The sequence below is a fragment of the Monodon monoceros genome, unplaced genomic scaffold (assembly GCF_005190385.1).
Source record: "Monodon monoceros isolate NGI ecotype Baffin Bay Population unplaced genomic scaffold, NGI_Narwhal_1 Super_Scaffold_10, whole genome shotgun sequence".
In the NCBI taxonomy this organism is placed as follows: Eukaryota; Metazoa; Chordata; class Mammalia; order Artiodactyla; family Monodontidae; genus Monodon; species Monodon monoceros.
Window position 1 is genome coordinate 42,163,475 of NW_021703766.1, and position 20,400 is coordinate 42,183,874.

Here is a 20,400-nt window from a genome sequence, read left to right on the forward strand (position 1 = left end):
CACAACGAAGAGTAGCCCCCACTCACCGCAACTAGAGGAACCCTGTGCACAGCAACAAAGACCCAACACAGCCAAAAATAAATTAATTTAAAAAAATTAAAATAAAAATGACCCACCTATATGCTGACTACAGAGACTAACTTTAGATCCAAAGACACAAGTAGGTTGAGAGTGAAAGGATGGAAAAACATATTCCATGCAAATAACTAAAGAAAGTGAGGTTGGCTATACTAATAGCAGACAAGATAGACTTTATTTAAAAAAGAAAAGTTACAAGAGCCAAAAGATATTTCATATAGCAATAAAAGGTTCTACGCAGCAAGAAGATATAATAATTATAAACATTTATGCACCTAATAACAGACCAAGAAATTATTATGAAGCAAAAACTGACAGTTAAATTAAAAGAGTAAATAGACAGTTCTACAGTAATAGTTGGAGACTTTAATACTCTACTCTCAATAATGTATTGAACAACCAGACAAAAAAAAATCAATAAGGAAACAGAAGACTTGACAACACAATAAATCAATTAGATCTAATAGAAATGTATGTAATACTGTACTTGACAACAGCAGAAAATACATTCTTCTCAAGTGTGCATGGGACATCTCCATAATAGACCATGTTATGCCACAAATTAAGGCTTAATTGATTTTAAAAGATAGATATTACACAAAGTATCTTCTCCAACCTCAACCAGATGAAGACAGAAATTGATAAGAAAAGGCAAACTGAAAAATTCACAAATTTGTGGAAATTAAACAACATACCCTTAAACAGTCAATGGAACAAAGAAGAAATCACAGAGAATGTTAGAAAATAATCAGAGATGAAAGAAAACAAAACGCACAGCACACCTAGAAAAACAATAGAGAAAAGTCAACGAGTCCAGAAGATGGTTCTTCAAAAAAGATTAACAAAATTGACAAACCTTTAGCTAGAATGACTAAAGAAGGCATAAATTACTAAAAACAAAAATAGAAGTGCAAACATTACAACTGATTCTACAGAAATAAAAAGGATTACAAAAGTACTATGAACAAGTGTATGAAAAAAAGTGGATAACTTAGATGAAATAGACAAATTCCTGGAAACACAAAATCTTTCAGGACAGAGCCATGAAGAAAGAGAATATCTGAATAAAACTGTAACTACTAAGCAAAATGAATGAGAGGATTCAATGAATTCATTCATTTGAATGAGTGATCAAAAACCTCCCAACAACAAAGCTATGGACCTGAAAGCTTTATTGGTGAATTTTACCAAACATTTAAGGAAGAATTAACATTAATCCTTGTCAAAAATTTTCCAAAAACTTAAAGGATAACACATTAATTCATTTCCCTTGATATCAATGCCAGAAAAAGATACAAGAAAAGTATAGACCTATATCCCTTATGAATACTGATGCAAATATCCTTAGCAAAATACTAGCAGACAGAATTCAGCAGCATACTAAAAGGACTAAACACCGTGTTCAAGTGGGATTTATTCCTGGAATGCAAGGATCATTCAACATATGAAAATCATCTAACACCACATTAACAGGATAAAGGGAGAAAACAACTTGATCATCTCAATTGCTGCAGAAAAAGCATCTGACAAAATTCAACACTCTTTCACAATAAAAACACTCAACAAATTAGGAATAGAAGGAAACTACCTCAACATAATAAAAGCCATGTGTAAAAAACCCACAGCTAATATCATATTCAATGGTGAAGAACTAACAGCTTTTCAATCAGGAGTAAGGAAAGAATGCCCACTTTCACCATTTCTATTTCACATAGTACTGGAAGTTCTAGCCAGAGCAATTAGGCAAGAAAAAGAAATAAAAGGCATCCAAATTGGAGAAGAATAAGTAAAATTATCTTTGTTCACAGATGAAATAATCTTAAATCTAAAAAACCCTCAAGACGCCACAAAATTATTATTAGAACTAATAAATTAATTCAACGAAGTAGGATACAAAACCAACACAGAAAAATCAGTTGCATTTCTATATACGAACAATGAACAATCTGAGTAGAAAATTATGAAACCAAGTAAAACACTTAAGAAGTAACTTAACCAAGGAGGTAAAAACTTTATTTTAAAACCATGAAACATTACTGAAAAAAATTAAAGAAGATAAATAAAAGGAAACATATCCCACATTCATGGATTAGATGACTGAATGTTGTTAAGATGTCAATTCTACCCAAAGCAATCTAAAGATTTCATGCAATCCCTACCAAAATCCAAGTAATTTTTTTTTTTGCAGAAACAAAAATCTATGCTAAAATTCATATGGATTCTCAAGGGACCCTGAATAGCTAAAACAATCCTGATAAAGAAGATCAATATTGCAGGACTCACATTTTCCAATTTCAAAACTTACTACAAAGCCACATTAATGTAAATAGTGAGGTATTGACATAAAGAAAAAAGTATAGATAAATGGAATAGAATAGAGTCCAGAAATAAACCCTCCCATATACGGTCAAATAATTTTTGACAAAATCAATCCATGGGAAAACTGAATATCCACCTGCAAAAGAATGAAGCTGGACCCTTACCTAACACCTTTCACAAAAATTAACGCAAAATAGATCAAAGACCTGAATGTAAGACCCAAAACTATAAAACTCTTAGAAGAAAACATTGGAAAATTTCATAACATTGGATTTGGCAATGATTTTCTGGATATGATACCAAAGGCACAGGCAACAAAAGAAAAAAGACAACTTGGACCTCATGAAAATTTCAAACTTTTGTGTATCAAAGGACACACTATCAACATAGTAAAAAGGCAACCCACAGAATTGGAGAAATTATCTGCAAATCACAAACCTAATAAGAGATTAATATCCAGTATATAGAATTTCTAAAACTCAGCAACATCAAAACACAAACAATCCAATTCAAAAATGGAGAAAGGACCTGAATAGACATTTTCCTAAAGAAGATATACAAATGACTAGTAAGCACATGAAACAATAGTTATCATCATGAATCATTACAGAAATACAAATCAAAACAAGATACCACTTCATACTCATCAAGATAGATACTATCCAAAACAAACAAACAAACAAAAAACAGAAAAAACAAGTGTTAGTGACGATGTGGAAAAAGTAGAACACTTGCTGAAAATGTAAAATGGTATAGCCACTGTGGGAAACACAACACAATTTTTTTTCCTCAAAAAATTAAAAATATAATTACTATATGATCCAGTAATTCCACTTTCAGGTATATACCCAAAAGAATAGAAAGCAGGGTTTCAAAGAGAGATTCGTACACCCAAGTTCACAGCAGCATTAGTTACAATAACCAAAAGGTGGAAATAAATCAAGTATCCATTGAGGGATGAATGAATAAGCAAAATATGACATGTACATACAATGGCATATTATTCAGCTTAAAAAGTAATGTAATTCTGACACATGTTATAACATGGATGAAACTTAAGGACATTATGCTAAGTGAAATAAGCCAGTCACAAAAAGACAATATATAGCTCCATTTATATGAGATAACTAGAGTAGTCAAATTCCATTACGGAGAGTAGAATATTGGTTTTCAGGGGCTTGGGGAAGGGGGAAAATAGGGAGTTATTGTTTAATGGGTATAGTTTCAGTTTTGCAAAATGTAAAGAACTCTGGAGATGAATAATGGTGATAGTTGCACAATATGACTGTACTTAATACTGCTGAACCGTGCACCTAACAATGGTTAAGACAGTACATTTTATGTTGTGTATTTTATGAGATATTTTTTAATTAAAAAAAAAGCATAAAAACTGTGGTATTCATTCAACAGAGCACTACTCAGCAGTAAAAGGAATGAACTACTCATACACACGGAATGGATGATTCTCAAGATGATTATGCTATATGAAAGAAAACAGACCAAAAATAGAGTACAAATACTTTATGATTCCAATCGTATAAAATTCTAGGAAAGGCAAACATCTATAGTGGAAAAAAAGGTAAATCAATGGTTTCCTTGGGATGTAGGTAATGGTTCCCTGGGGAAGGCAAGGAGGGATAGTAAAGGGGCATGAGGTAGCTTTGTGGGTGATAGACAAGTTCATTATCATAACTGTGGTGTTGGTTCCCTGAGTGAGTGTATACATATTTTAAAACTTATCAAAGTGTACACATTAAATACACACAGCCAATTATTCCATGAAAATTATATCTCAACAAAGCATTAAAAGAAATTGTTGCACATAAAAATCTGATCTCCTATTCATTTTGGAAAACTAGAAGATTTGGCAACCCCATATTGATTCTACTACCTCTCTCCTCATGTGTTGGCAGCAGAGATGGCTGGCTACGTCACAAATGCCTCATCCCTGGCGTACAGGATCTACCTTCTCTTAGTCCCCATTTTCCTGCCAACCCAGCAATGGCTTTGACATGAATAATGCAGAGAGCCTGCAGTATTCCACAAAACCTTTAGATAATTTGCTTTGCCGGTGACCTTAGTCATAAGGACAGAGGTCTGGAGGTCCTGAGAACTTCTGCAAATCCTGAATCCTGCACAGTCACATTTAAGGGAACATTTGTGGATGCACTTTTAGAACAGGTACATTCCCTCTTGTTTGCCAACTGGACCCAGTAAGTCTTACAGTAGGTGACATATACTGGAACATTAGACATCAAGGGCATATAACTCCTTGGCAGGGGCCAGGTAAACAGTGTCTACTCAACAGTGCTAAGGAATAGGAGGCATCCCCAGTAAACAAGGGGCCCAACTCAGGCTGCTTCCAGATGCACTGGAGGTTGCACAACCTCCCCTTCCTCAGAGTAATCTCTGATTCACAAAAATTCATGCCATTCAGACCACAACATTAGGCCCACAAAGCCCTACAAGCTTCCCTAGGATGCCTTGGGTAGCAACACAAACGAGGCCAAATCTGGACTGAAAACTGCGCTCTGCCATCCTGCTCTTCCCTGAGGCAATAAATTTGGAGACCCCTTTGGTTTGGTAGACCTTAATTCTGTTCTCAACCCACTCCACAGTTATCAGAACACAGAAGATTAAAGGTGGCTTTATCAATAAGGCTCTTATCACCCAAACCAGAGCAATGTAAAGTAAATAGTTGTTAAGATGGGTAAGGTGGAAGCTGGATGAATCCATCATGAGCATCATACAAGATAAACAAATGTCCTTGAAAAAGGGAAACCTCTGCAAGCTGCCAGTAGGACCCAGCTCAGGTCTTCATGGCCAAAGATGGGTCATGTCCACAGCTAAACCAGTCACAGGGGGAGGGAATGACATCTTCCCATGGCCTCAGGCTACTCATGATTCCCTCCTGGAGCGAGGAAACAGAGGCCTGTCTTTTGTGAGCACAGGAAAGTGGCTGATGCACACTCTGGAGACCTGCCAGTGGGTAGAACTGAGATGACTTCTACCACAGACATTAGCAGTGAGAAAAACTCTGGTAAAGTTTGTGGTCAGAAAATGCAACCCTGCTCCAGAAAGCTTCCAATATATCTAGCATCCATTGGGAATCTCTCCAGCATAGATATTTGGATGAACAAGGTTCAACTTCTGGCTGACAGCTCCCTCATAAAGACCACTCTCAGAGTTAATCTCTAGTGGGTGCTGTCGTGCAGAAGAAGGAGGGTGCACATTCTCTGAACGCCTTTCTCTGGTGTGAATTTTCTGATGCCGGATGAGGGTAGACCTTTGGCTGAAAGCCTTTTCACATTCATTGCACTTATATGGCTTATCTGGTTTGTGAACTTTCTGGTGCTGCCTCAGATTAGAACTTTGTCTGAAGGTTTTCCCACATTCAAGGCACTCATAAGGCCGCTCACCAGTGTGAAGTCTCCGATGGTTATTGAAGCTGGAGCGTTGGCTAAAGAATTTCCCGCATTCAGGGCACTGATAAGGCCGTTCACCAGTGTGAAGTCTCCGATGGCTATTGAGGCTGGAGCTTTGGCTAAACAGTTTCCCACATTCACTGCACTCATAAGGCCGTTCACCAGTGTGAACTCGCTGATGTTTCATGAGGTCGGAGCTTCGGCTGAAGGCTTTCCCACAAACGCTGCACCCATAGGGTCGTTCACCAGTGTGAACTATCTGATGTTGAACAAGTCCATCAAAGTGGCTAAAGAATTTTCCACATTCATTGCACTTATAAGGTTTTTCTCCAGTGTGAACTCTCCAATGTTTAATTAGGCTGGAGTTGCAGTTGAAGGATTTCCCACACTCGCTGCACTCATGAGCACTTTTACCTGTATGAACCCTCTTATGGTGAATGAGGTTGGAACGTTGGCTAAAGAATTTCCCACATTCACTGCACTCATAAGGCTTTTCTCCAGTGTGTACCCTCTTATGTTGAATAAGATTGGAGCTTCGGCTAAAGAATTTCCCGCATTCGCTGCACACATGAGGGCTTTCACCAGTGTGAACTCTCTGATGTTTGATGAGACTGGACTGCTGGCTAAAGAATGTCCCACATTCACCACACTCATAAGGCTTTCCTCGATTGTGATCTCTCTGGTGTTGAAAGAGGCCAGCGGCGTAGCTGAAGAATATCCCACATTTGCTGCACTCATAAGGCCTTTCTCCAGTGTGGGTCCTCTGCTGAACAAGTGAGGATTTGTCACTGAGAGCGTTCTGAAATTCAATGCGCTTCTTACGGCATTGCATAGTGGGAAAATCCACCATGCCTTTGGAGCTGTGGTGTGGCTCCACTACACGGGGAGTGACCTGGTGCTGACCACATCTGGACACAAAGGCCTTCCCACCCTCCCTCAGTGTGAAAGGTTTCTTTGATGTGTCATCTCTGCAGCTCTTCACAAGCGAGGCGCTGCCTTCGTTCCTTGAGATAGGCTTGTCCACGTTCTGCTGCATCTGTGGTTGGTGAAGGTTGCCATTGAACTTGAACTCTCTCCTGTATGCCTCACACACATGTGGTTTCTGCCAGGGATGTGTTGCCTGGTGTTCAGCTGGGTGCACAATGTCTTTCAGGTGTAGGCCACACAGGTCACAGGGGTAGCCTTTCTGGGTGGATGGAACCACCTTGGGATTCATGTCCTGTGACACTTCTACAGAAACACTAAGCTCAGCAGGTGACTCCTCACCCTCTGTTCCATGGCAAAAATCTGAAAGTAGAAAAATGCTGGTGACAACCCAATCACAAATGCAAGTCTGATCCAGGAATGAGTCCATGGGATTATTGGCAAGATGAAAGGCCTGAGGTCAGGATAAGGAATGGTCTTCTCTAATGTGCTGTGCCTGGTAAGGTCACGAAATAGGGGAGGCCTTACCATGAGCAAGGACACAAAGATGTGCACAGTATCAGGTGGAAAGGCAAGTCTCCTCCTCACTTCTCTACAAAGGCTTTTCAGGGGAGCCCTGGCTGCTGGTAACCCATGAGGACTGTGCAGAAGGATGTGTTCAGGCCTGGGAAAATCTGATTGCAACTGGCTAGCTGGTGTTCAAGGACTATAATAGGAAATGTGTACATCACATGACATATTAAGTGCAGGTCCACATTGGAGAGTGCTGCAGAGGGAGCTGTGGAAACAGTGAGGGACACAGCCAGGGGCCCCAAGTCAAAGCAGAAATGACAAGTAGGCAATGTGTCAAGAACAGGAAAGGAAAGGTAGAAGAGATATAAGGCTTTGGCACCAAAACAACGATGAACACGAGAAAAGTGGCAGGTATGATCTGAAGACAGTAGTGATGTCACATGGTCCCCCATCTCTCACTTACCTGAGCCAGGCCCTCTATATGCCCCTCTTGCCATGGCTGACGTCATGTCCACTCGGTCAGGCACCCAGGGCTCTGCCCCCATCTCCAGCTGGGCAACTACATGAGACCTGAAAGATGTAAGTCCTAAGGGAAAGACAGGACAGGTAAGGGGCCAGCACTTGCCCTGGTGAACTACCCCACAACAGACCACAGGAAAGAAAACATATTACAAAAGGAACACACAAGGGAGGTCTAGCAGGAACATCTCAGTGGTCATAGCAAATAGTAAGCACCAGTGCCTAGAATTCCTGGCAGTCAGGCCTTAGGAAATATTAGTTTTAAAGGAAAAGAGCAGAACAGAACTGTCATAGATCTGGACGATCACCCAGGCAGGCAGTGGCTGAGTCAGATGGGATCCACTGGTCTTCCTTCTGGGACCCTTCCCCACAAGGCTTCAGGGCAGCAGGTATTGGGGCTGCTTGGGGAGAGCGTGGGACCCTGCACACAGCTGAGCTCTGGAACCCACCGCACATATACCAGAAAGGGGAGAAGGGGGACTTCCCTGGTGGTGCAGTGGTTAAGAATCTGCCTGCCAATGCAGGGGACATGGGTTTGAGCCCTGGTCCGGGAAGATCCCACATGCCACGGAGCAACTAAGCCAGTGCGCCACAACAACTGAGCCTGCGCTCAGAGCCTGTGAGCCACAACGACTGAGCCCACGTGCCACAACTATGGAAGCCTGCGTGCCTAGAGCCCGTGCTCCTCAACAAGAGAAGCTACTGCAAGGAGAAGCCTGCATACCTCAATGAAGAGTAACCTCCACTCACTGCAACTAGAGAAAGCCCGCACACAGCAATGAAGACCCAACGCAGCCAAAAATAAATAAATAAAATAAATAAATTAATTTTGTTTAAAAAGGTGGGGGGGGAAGGAAGCAGTGCCCACGGTCCGGCTGTGGGACGGAAACAGCCTCTTCTTGGGAAAAGAGGATGGGCAGAGATGAGCTGAGGACACCTGGGTGGGTGTGAAAGCCTTACCCAGTGAGGCTATCAGTGCAAAGTTCTCCAGCATCACATCGCAGTACAGGAGTCTCTGAGCCTCATCAAGGAGTCCCCACTCCTCCTGGGAGAAGTAAATGGTCACGTCCTCAAAGGTCACACAGTCCTGCCATGATGGGGACAGTTCATTCCATGATCAGCTTCTCTCCTCAGGACTCCCTGTCTATCCCCTGTTCACCCTCCTCCCCAGCTTCCCAACTCAGAGGAGATCCCAGGCCCTGGTTCCATGCCTTCGATGACTGCTTTTTCAGCCCACAGCAATGCCAGCAATGCTCTGGGCCTGAAGTGCAGGGCCCCTAGTGTCGCCGATGTCATGCCTTACAGATACAAACAAACATGGGCCCATAATCCCCAGTACCAGGGCCCTGGGGGCAACAGCTCACATGCCCTCCCCACATGCATATCACTCTTTGGACTGTACATTTCCTCAAACCCTGGACCTCACCACTGCATCCTCATTGTTGCTGTACCCCCTCCCCATCCCAGCCCACATCATAGCCATCTCCATGCGCTGTCACTCTTTACATGGTATTGCTGGGGCTCAGGGTAGGCCACCCCAAAATGTGCCTCAATGTCATATTGATTATTTTGAATTAAATTTACTTAAGAAACGGCCAGCACAAGGGGGACACTCCTTTCTGTCTCCCTGAAAGCAAGAAATGAATCTCTCATGTAAAAGTAAATGAATGTCTCATGTAAAAGGGTGTCTTTCTACCTCAATCTGGAGGTAGAAAGACACCCTTATCACCAAAGATAGGGATTTGGGGGACAAGAAGCCTATATAAACAAACTTTGTTACTTCTTTAATTTACTACCTGAAGCCCAAACTCTGTTTAGATTTTTCACTAATTGGGTACCCAAAACCTAAGTTTCTTTGTCTAGTCAATTCCTCACAAATTTATTGTTTTTTTGTCCAAAAAGTATAAAAGCTGCCTGCTTTGGCCACTTCTTAGGTCCCATTTCTATGAGACCTCCATGAGCAGGAATTAAAATTTGTTTCCTTTTCACCTATTAATCTGTCTTGTGTCAATCTGATTATTAGTCCAGCCACAAAATCTCAAAAGAGGGGTAGAGGGGGAAATTTCCCTCTTCCTGACAGTTGGTGAGCCAGGCAGGTGGCTGGCTGGAGCCTGCTTCCCGCCCTGAGGATGCTGTAGATCCGGGGGCATCTGACAAAGACTGCAGAAGGTAGTAAGATTTCTTAGCCAGTCGGCCTCCCGGGTCTCTGCCTGCAAGTTCTGGTGGGAGGGAAAGTGGTGAGACTCCCCTTTCTCTGTCTCTAAATTTAGATTAGCAGGAGAAAATATTTGTGGAGCTGGTTAGTTCCTTGTATTAGTGACTTGGGAATCCTCATCCTTCACCTCCCAGAGATGGTCACTGTTTTTCTCTGTCTCTGTCTGTCGTGTTGTTTGTCACGAGGAAGAACCGGAGGGCAGAACACAGGCATAGGCCCTATGAGCCTGATGTTCAAGCCAGCCTCACACACTGGTGAATTAGCAGTTCTCACCAGACCGGCATCTGTTTAGACAAACTTTGCTCTGGGTTCTTATTTTTTGCTGCGTTGGGTCTTTGTTGCTGTGTGTGGTGGCTTCTCTTGGCATGGGCTCTAGGTGCACAGGCTTCAGTAGTTGTGGCGCACGGGCTTAGTTGCTCCGTGGCATGTGGGATCTTCCTGGACCAGGAATCAAACCCTTGTCCCCTACATTGGTAGGCGGATTCTTAACCACTGCGCCACCAGGGAAGTCCTGCTCTGGGCTCTTTTAAAAAAAAAAAAAAAAAAAAAAAAGACGAGGTTTTTTCCTTCCATCTTGTTTTATGTCCTCAGAGCTTGGCTTTGTGTCCAGTGAGAATACTGTCTCTGGTCTCTACCATCCAGAAGGTGCATTTACTGGGGTGCATCTGGCGGCCAAGCTCTTTGTCCGGCCATACCAGCTCTCAGGGGACTTTGTCATAAGGCGTCCCAGTCCATAACGGGCCTCTGTCATCACAACCTTCATTAGTTGTTAGTGCTGGAAAAGTCCCATTCCAGTAGTGCCTGCCAGATACCATAAATTATCGGTTCTATGGCTGGAGGCGCCCCAGATTTTTGTGGGACACTGGAGACACCATTTTCCCTACACCATTCTCACCACCTGTAGCAACAAAGGGGTTCTACCTTCTTAGACTAATTCTGGGAGTGGGCTTTTTGGATCTTGTGAGGGCTATATACTCTTCTTGTGAGATGCCTCTTACATCTTTGGTTAAGCCATAATAAAACACTTATTGGCTTCAGTCACTATGTGAAAATATAAGATCCTACTTGTCAATGGCCAGATGATAGATCCTTTAAATTGGCTATATTTAAAAGGAAAAAACAATTGAGAGCTCTCATAATAAACAGCTGTCATACTGGTACTTATGGGAGGACCAAATTCTCTATAAAAAGAAAAAAAAAGGTATAATGACTAGTCTTAGAGAATCCCTTATTAAGACAAAAAAAACCGAAATTAGACTTAAAACAAAAATCCAACATAAATTCTCCTTCTTAAAAATCACCCCATCTTCTCAGCAATTTCCCAGGCTCTCCTACAAATAATCAGAAAATAAATGGGCTGGAGGCCAATATTTAAGAGTTTATAGAAACAACTGTCTTTGTCTTACAAAGCTTGTCTTATGAAGCTCTACAAAACCAGGAGTACAACTCTAGAAACAAGTCAAAGCCCATCGAACTTTACTCGTCCCAAGGTCTCACCTAGTCCTCTCGAAATGCTTGCAGATATTATAGTAGATCAGGATATTGGTGCAAACTTGTCCTGTACTTAAGAAAAACATTTAATAATAATTACCCTAAGACCTATGATAATAGACAAGTATACTCCAAAACATATTTTCTTTCTCTGTCCCTTCAAGTTACGTCATGTATTTGAATGTAAACACAGCCCACAGAGCCTGAGCCTGAGCCTGGACTAATTCAATCAGTAAAACCTGAAATTAAAAGAAAAAAGAGAGAGAGGCTTTTTCAAACACCCACTGTTAAAAGGACTTTCTTGCTCAAACTCTAATAAGTCACAGCCTCCCTAGAATTGCTTGTCAAGGGCAAATACAGATCTTAAAAGTCTTCTACACAAATAATAAAAGACTAGCTAGCTAAGCAAATAATCTAATTCATTCCAACTGTTACTGATAAACTAGTGAGTTTTCTATTGTACCTGATTCATGACTAAAGTTTTAAAATAAGAACTATGAGATCTCTGGTTGCGTTTATCTATATGTCCATATGTGTATGTTACCTCTGGATGGCACTGCCAAAATTAATTTTTTTTAATTTAAAATTTAAATTAAATTAATTTTAATTTAAAATTAAATTTTTTTATATAAAAAGTCTCAAATATGTAATAAAAAATAACCCAAACGTTTCTCATAATCTTTAGTAAATAAAAGCTACTTGTTGGTTAAATTAATACAGATATATCTTCAGAGTTACCTGAAGGTATATCCTCAGATAATCTTTAGGAAATAAAAGCTACTTGTTGGTTAAATTAATACAGGTATATCTTCAGAGTTAGCATTAAATGTAATGTAGATAAACAACCTTTGTTCTACCTGGGTGTACTAGTCAAACGGGCTAATGTCTCTTTTGCAGTTTGTCAGCAAACAAACAAACAAGATAATGACTAACTGCTTTAATGTCTCATGAAATTTTCATGAGTAATCTGATTGTTAAAAATAAATTGAACAGATATAAATGTGATGAGTTTTTAGGTGAACTTTTAGATAATAACTGTTTTATGATATGTCCATTTAAATAGTTTCCTAAATCTGTTTGGTAATTTATACCCTTAGAGTTTTGCTACGTTAACTTAAACGATGGGAATTAACTGGATGTCTAAATCATTTCCAAATACGATAAAGTACTGAAACATTAGTTTCTAAACAAGTCTAAGTTTATACCTACTTGTTGCCTCTTGATACAGAGAAACTAAGTATGTTTGACTCTAGTAAATATATCTTGTGCTTTATTGAAAGATTGTACTATGAAATAGCATGTTTCTAGAAATTATAAAACGTATTTATGTTTGTCACACCACAAAATGTTAATAAAGTTCACAATTGTTTACTTCTTTGTTTTCACTAAAAAATTAAAATTTCAAAGGATTAGGATTCCAATTAATATATGTGGTTAAAGCTGCAGATATAATAAGGGATAAGAAAAGGTATGGAGACATTTTTATTAAGGAAAAAGAAAGTGATTTTGTCCTAAAGCTGGTTAGTTCTAAATGGGAAAGAAAACAAGGGACAAACTAAAAAGGATTCTTTGGAAAGGAATTTTATGTGTGGTCATGACTGAACAAGATTAGAATGAATTTAATTATGTAAATAAGTTTTAATATCAAAGTAAACTGGTACAAAATTGGAATTTGTTTTTCTCTCTGTTAAAAGAACAAAGTTTTTTTGGTTGTTTTTGTTTTCTATTGGTCTGCTCTTGATAATAAGAGATTATGAAAGGTTTTTCTTTACCTTTAAGTAATGTGCCTAGAAAAAAACAAAGATCTTCTGTCTTGTCAAAGTAATTACTTATGATCTATGTCTTTATCAGGTCTTTGATTCAGTAAGTAAACCCAGTCCTATTGCTATTAAAAGACCTGAATTTTGCTCAGAACTATATAGCCTTCTATATTTGCCTAAGAAGTCTTTAATTATTACTTCGGTTAAATGGATAACGAAGCATTGCTTCACAGCGACCTATTTAAGTCAAATATTTTTTGATATTTTTGACAAACTTCTCCCAAATCAAATTCTAAATGAAAACTCTTTGACTTAGAACTAATATTGAGACGTGAGATATTTCAGGGGCCCTCTGAAATACCCTCAAAGATTTATTCTCTCTCCTTATAAAAAGATATTAAGCTAATTAGGTGTATTTAATATGTTAAATTATATGGAAACTGTTGTCACATAAGAAGTCATGTTAAGTCTCCTTTATGTTGTGTCTGTATAGGTATGTATTCCAAGTGTTCCAGAAATTATGTGAAATTTCTGAAGTCATATATGTCCTGGCATAAAATGTTATCTGTCATCAGAATGGAGACTCATACTAAAGGGATTGAACCCCGGTACCAGGGAAATGCACTGACTGTCATGCAAAGGCAGCAGCAACAGAATCTGTAAAGACTGTGGCACATGTAGATAAAATCCATTCTGCTTCTGCAAAAAACCTGACCCCTTATTGCCAGATTTTGCCATTCTGATGTCCTTGTACCATGGCAACAGTCTACTTCTGAATAAGAGAAATTAAAATGGGTAAACAATAGCTGTAAATTAAATGAACAGTCAGGGCTATGGGAAACCTAAGGTGGCTACTTGGTTCTTCCCAGCTCCCTGACAAACCTCATTTTTTTTTTTTTCTTGCATCCCTTCACCCACCATAGTGTCTTTAAGATGCATTTAAATAGACATTGGCAGGAAGATTTCTATAAAATTGCAAAAGCAGTCTACCAGCAATGTCTGACCTGTCAAGTCCATAACCCTGGGGAAAAACAATTTTTGTCCCCAGAAGCCTCAGACATTTTCTCTCTGGACTCTTTGAGCACCTGCAGCTGTACTTCATTCAACTGCCACTACGTATGGGTTATCAGAATGTTTTTATTATCACATGTATGTTTTCTGGATGGATTGAAGCTCTCCCTTGCTACAAAGCTGATGCCCTCACAAGGGCAAAGAAACGGTTTTTAAAAATGTGTTTTCCATTTGGGTATACCTTCCACAATCTCCAGTGATCAAGGCATCCACCTTACGGGGCAAATCATATGAGCCTTAAAAAAAAACCTCACAAACTTCATGGAAGTATCACTGTTGCTCTCATCCTCAATCATCAGGCAAAGTTGACAGAACTAACGGAAGAACTGGACTCAGAGCAGAACAAGAATTAATTACATGGGGTTGAATGAACTGATGAATATGATTATAATTTTTGTGACTTTTTGTTTAAAATGTTACTGATTTTTTAACCTTTTGTTTTCCAAATACAAGGAAGTTTTTTTAAAAAGATTTATAGCAATTTGGTAAATTATACCTTTGTAAGCAAAAATGAAACATTTATCTTTTTCCCCCTACCTGATCTCTCCAGAATTCAGAAACTCTCTGTGAGTATTATTTTCTTAGCAATATAGTTACTTGCATAAGTTCAATAAGAATCTGTTCTCTTCATAATAGGACACAATTAGAAACACTGGTTATCTTGCCAAGGCTTTGACTGGAAAGTCATATTTGAGAGAGACACATGTAGACTCAGGTATGACCAGACAGCTTGAAGGAACTAAGATTGCCTTTACTTTAAAATTATTATTATTATTTTTTCTTTTTGGCTGTGCGGCTTGCGGGATCTTAGTTCCCTGACCAGGGACTGAACCCGCGCCCTAGGCAATGAAAGCGAGGAGTCCTAACCACTGGACCACCGGGGAATTCCCAAAATTGACTTTATGGGCCAATCAAATCCTTTGGAAAAGCATCCTGGTACCTTGCTAACAGGGTTCCCAGCGCCTTACCACGTGAGTAAGGACGGTCACTTCTGAGAGGCACAGGAACCTCAGGATATTTGGGGGATCTCAAGAGAGGAATTCACCCAACTCTATAGGTATTACAGGCAAGTCTGATGATAAGTCTGACGTGGCTTCCTGGCCTCGAGAGGCTATCAAGAGTTCAATCTGGAAATTCCTTATGAAAAGTTCCAGCAAAGCAGATTCAGAAGAGCCTATATGGCTAAGCCCTATTCTTGCTGGACCTGTATAAATAATCAGGCCGAGTTTATGGAATCTAGACTTACTCTGCAAACAAATTCGTCTTAATTTGGCTATCTTTGGTAGACATGAGAGTGATTTTAGAGAACAAAATTATGTTTCAATAGAAACTATAATGCACACTTGTATATATGATTCTAGTGCTATTAGTTTTCATTGAGGCTTTGTTATTTACCTGAAAACTGGACTGGATCCTGAATTATTCTAGTTTCCTCCGATATCTGGCTACAACTCTTTAATGTTTCCAATTTTTTCTCACCCTTCTGAGTTGGAATCACTGAGAACTAAAACTGAGTTTGGAATCATTGAGTTGGAATCATTGCGAACTAAAATTGCCCTTTTCCTGAAGCCCTGCAAATTGAAGCTAAACGACTTGATAAACTTCAGAGAAATTGCCACCACGGCTCATATTTAAACTATCCTCGTGCCTTTTACTATATGAGCCACTCAGAAAGTTTTCCTGAACACCTGGTGACATCAGAGACATTTCAAACTGCAAAAGATGCTTCAACCCTGACATCTAGAAATCTTCTTGACTGACTGCATCCTGGTCTATAAACTGGTTTATAATCTGCTCCGATCATTAACCTTTGTTTTTCTTTTGATTCCCTAGAAATGTCTCCTATTAAATACTTGATTGCTTGCACCATAGGCCTAGCTTTGGGAGCTCCCCCTGCATCACTGCCTCCTAAAATAAGGTATAACTGTTTAACTGAACTAATCTGTTCTCAGAACTAAGAAAATGGTTCAATGAACTGTAGGACTCCACTAACCCATTCTCTCTCTCCACAGAGGACGATTCAGAGGAGGGAACTGTCAGACCCGAAGTAGGCCTCCCCTAAATGTTTCTCAATGGCATACTGATTGTTTTGAATTAAAGTTACTGAGGAAACAGCCAACGCAAGGGACACTCCGACCCTCCTTTCTGTCTCCCTGAAAACAGGAAATAAATTTCTCACGTAAAAAGTGCACGCCCTGCATCTGGACATAAAAAACATCCTTATTTGGACTTCCCTGGCGGTCCAGTGGTTAGGACTCCGCGCTCCCCATGCAGGGGGCCCGGGTTCCATCCCTGGTCAGGGAACTAGATCCTGCATGCAGTAACTAAGAGCCTGCATGCAGCAACTAAGACCCGGCGCAGCCAAATAAATAAACATTAAAAAAAAAAAAAAAGAACACCCTTATTGCCAAAGATAGGGAATTTGGGCCAAGAAACCTACGTAAATAAAACCTGTTACTTCTTTAATTTACTACCTGAAACCCGAACTTTGCTTAGCTTCTTCACTAATTGGGCACCCAAAACCTAAGTTTCTTTGTCCAGTCAGTTCCTCACAAATGTATTGTTTCCTTGTCTAATAAGTATAAAAGCTGCCTGCTGTGGCCACTTTTTAGGTCGCATTTCTGTGAGACCTTCATGTGCATTAAAATTTGTTTTTCTCCTGTTAATATTACTTTTATTATTAGTCCAGCCACAAGAACTCAAAGGAAGGGTAGAGGAGGAAGCTGCCCCCTCCCTGGCAGTCCGGAGAATTCTTGGCAAATACAGCCATGATCCCATCCTGCCCCCAGACCTTCTGTGGCTCCCACTGCCAAGGGCAACATCCACCCTTGATGTGAAGGCCTCCCCACTCGGCCCTGCTCCTGGCTTCAATCCAAGCCACCCAGGACTACATCAGATGCCCTTGGCCCTTTTCTTCTGTCCCTTCATCAATCACTCATTCAAAAGCCAACCTCTCTGGTCCTCCTACCCCCTACCCACCAAGGTCTAACGGCTCTCTCATCTTGCCCCTTTTGCCCCTGAGTTGATTCCCCAGCCTGACTGAAAATCCCTGGGCCCCTTCAAGGGTCCACAAAGCCCTGGTGAGAACGAAGATGGCTGAATGAGCACCAGCCCAGGCCTCACTGAAAAATGACCTCCAGTACTATGAAGGCTCAGCCCCCCTTCTCATATCTATGCCCCCAGGAAAATTTGGCCACCTGCCAGACCCACCTTTCCCTACACACAGCCCCCTGCCCAACCGCCACCATGAACACTAACTCTCCCTCATCTGTCTTTATGATGCCAAACAAGCCAGCAAGATACCCCATTCTCAGTTCTCAGGCCCCACCCTCCCCCTTCCCCCTAACATCACTGCCACCATGACCTGAAGTTTCACCCTCCTAAATCCGACACACCCTTGCCCACGCACCAGATGCCACATCTTGGTTGTTTCTTTTTTTGTTTTCTTTCTTTTTTTTTTTCTGGCCATGTCGCACGGCTTGTGGGATCTTAGTTCCCCGACCAGGGATCAAACCCGGGCCCCCTGCAGTGGAAGCGTGGAGTCTTAAGCACTGGACTTCCAGGGAAGTCCCTCGATGTTTCTAACTGTGAAAATAAAGACCAACCAAATGAGAACAGCAAAGGCTAATTACGCTGAGTTTGCTATAGAAGGAGAGTCAACCGCTTATGCTCTGGCACAGACTCAGAGGCAGGCAGAGGAGCGGGAAAGCTTTATAAGTGGAAAAAAAGGGAAGGCTTCAGGTATGCCCTGTTGGCATGGGGAAGCTGTGGGCAGGCTAACTAGGCGCAGGGCTTCCTATGTGATTGGTTAGGGGTGCATATTTGGCTTTCCCTGGTTGGTCCTATGTTGGAAGTAGGAACAAAAATTAGAGGAGTTGTCAGCTATTAAGCCCTGGTCTTTGGGGGCCAATTGTTACAGAAGTTATTGTTTAACTTTCTGGATTGTCACTAGAGATGGCAATCTGGCTTCCTGCGAGTCTAACTTTCAGCAGGATGGCTTCCTGGGTTGTTTATTGTAGATAAGAGGGTTGGTTGCCTGGACAGATTGCTGCAGGTTGTGGGCCAGAGTTCTATTTTATATATAGTCTTTCAATTGTCCCTTTGTATATTTGGTGTCTCATAACCTAAACTAAGTCTCCCCAGAACACCATAACTGTGTGTCTGGCTCCTCAACCTTCAACTCCACGCAGGGGTCCCTGGAACTTCAGAGTTCAACATGGCCAAAACCGAACTTCTTCTGTTTCCACTGAAAATTCCTCCTACGGCCAACTTCCCCTTCTCAGTTGATGGTTCATCCATCCTTCCAGCTGCTAAAACCCAAAACCATCACGTCACCTCTTTCCTTTGTCAGCCTCCACATCAGAAAATCTGGTCAGACTAGCTTAAGAGACACACCTAGAATCCAGTCGCTCCTTCGGCCTCCAGCCACCTGCCCTAGTCACGTGGGCTGCAGTACTGCAACAGCCTACTCCTTGCTCTCCCCGCCTTCACCCTCAGCCCGCAGTCAATTTTCCACTCAGCATCCACAGGGCCCTGCTAAGACCGAAGTCAGATCATCTCCCTCCTGTGCTCTGAACCTTCTGTGGCTCCCAACACTCTCAGTAGAGAGCCCCAGCTCCCCACCCCGCCATTCCAGGGCTGACTTCAGCCCACCTGCTCTCTGAACACTCCCAGGTCAATCAGGCATTTGCACGTGCTGGTTCCCGTGCCTAGGAAACCCTTTCCCACCTCATCCCACTAGAGTTTAGAAATGGGAACTGCTCTCTATAATCCGTGGCCTGGATTCAGGACCCTAGGCTGGGAGGGACCGCTCGCCCTCTCAAACCCTCGGAGACCCGGGACTCAAAAGCAGAAAGATGAAAAAGAAGTAAAGTCGTAGGGCATCGCCCATCTTTGATACCCCGGCGCCGGGCACGTGAGGGTGGGGGGCTGAGCAGCTGAGGGCCTGAAGCCCATCCACTCACCTTTGCCGGGTCCATCAGCGCCGCCGCCGCCATCGCAGCCCGTGGACGCAGGGGCCCTAAGAGGCGGGCGACCGAGGCGGGTGTCGCGGGCTCAGCCTAGCACCGCCTCGCCTTGCCCGGGGCGAGGTGGCACTTCAGTCTCCCCGGGGTCAAGGGCACCCAGAGCCCGATGCCGCCGCTGGGGCCGCGGAGAGCGCGCGGCCCGGCGGGACCCTGGCGGACACCGCGTCCCAGGGGCTCACGACTAGTTCAAAGGCGCGGAGGAGGGTCCTGGCCTCCCTGTCCTTCCCCTCCCGCTTCGGAAAACCAGCTGGGAAGAGCGGTACTGGCCCAGCCCCGGGCCCACGGCTCGGGGCGCACCGGCCCGGGGAAACGACTTGCTGCGCTGAAACGCAGGAAGTTCCGGCCCCCACCTCCTCGGCCCTAAGAAACGACACTCTCCGGGGCTGTCATTGGCCCAGCGCCAGCCGGTGACGCACCGGCACAGCCTAATAGACCGTGTTTTCTGTCCTGCATCCGGCCAGGCTGGTCGGGGGCGGCGGGGGAGAGGCGGGAGGGAGGCAGGCGGGGCAGGAGAGCGGACCTTGCTGGTTGACATTGGCCGAGCTGCACCGCGAGCTGCACCTCCTTAAGGGGCTGTCCCCAGGCCTCTGGGGCCAAGTCCCTACCGCCCTCAGAGGTCTGTAATATGAGACCCCCTGGTACCTGTGTGGGCGTAGCTGGCCCCTTTACCTCTCAGGCTCCCGAGGACCCTGATTCACATGGAAAAATGAAGCTAATATCTAATTTACGGGTTCTTTGTGTACTAACATTAAATGTTGCTCTAATTCAGTGCATCTCAAACCCGTAACGTCAGCATCACCTGGGAATTTGTTTAAAATGCAAGTTCTCAGGCAATAACCTAAACCTAGACACTTAGAAATCATCCTGGGGGTGGGACCCAGCCTTCTGTGTGTCAACAAGCCTTCCGGGGGACTCCAGTTTAAGGAAAAGGGACTCTCATTAACATTCAGTAAATAAAACGGGGGAAATAAGGGCTTCCCTGGTGGCGCAGTGGTTGAGAGTCCGCCTGCCGATGCAGGGGACACGGGTTTGTGCCCCGGTCCGGGAATGATCCCACA

At 42.5% G+C, this 20,400-nt stretch overlaps 1 protein-coding gene across 4 annotated transcripts; it reads right to left on the reverse strand.

Annotated features, from left to right (window-relative positions):
• Positions 1–2,696: 2,696 nt before the first annotated feature.
• On the reverse strand, positions 2,697–19,640 carry ZNF792 (zinc finger protein 792). 4 transcript variants are annotated; one of them, XM_029201180.1, is made up of 5 exons: positions 17,725–19,640; positions 11,491–11,556; positions 8,739–8,865; positions 7,723–7,845; positions 2,697–7,109 (listed from the first exon to the last, which is right to left on the reverse strand). In XM_029201180.1, the coding sequence occupies exons 3-5, from the start codon at positions 8,770–8,772 to the stop codon at positions 5,491–5,493; spliced, it is 1,776 nt and encodes a 591-aa protein (XP_029057013.1). In that variant the 5' UTR covers positions 8,773–8,865; positions 11,491–11,556; positions 17,725–19,640; the 3' UTR covers positions 2,697–5,490. The 4 variants fall into 4 exon arrangements, with proteins under 4 accessions (XP_029057013.1, XP_029057003.1, XP_029057031.1 ...); XM_029201170.1 differs by lacking the exon at positions 11,491–11,556; XM_029201198.1 differs by lacking the exons at positions 8,739–8,865; positions 11,491–11,556 and having other exon boundaries at positions 19,280–19,640.
• Positions 19,641–20,400: the final 760 nt, after the last annotated feature.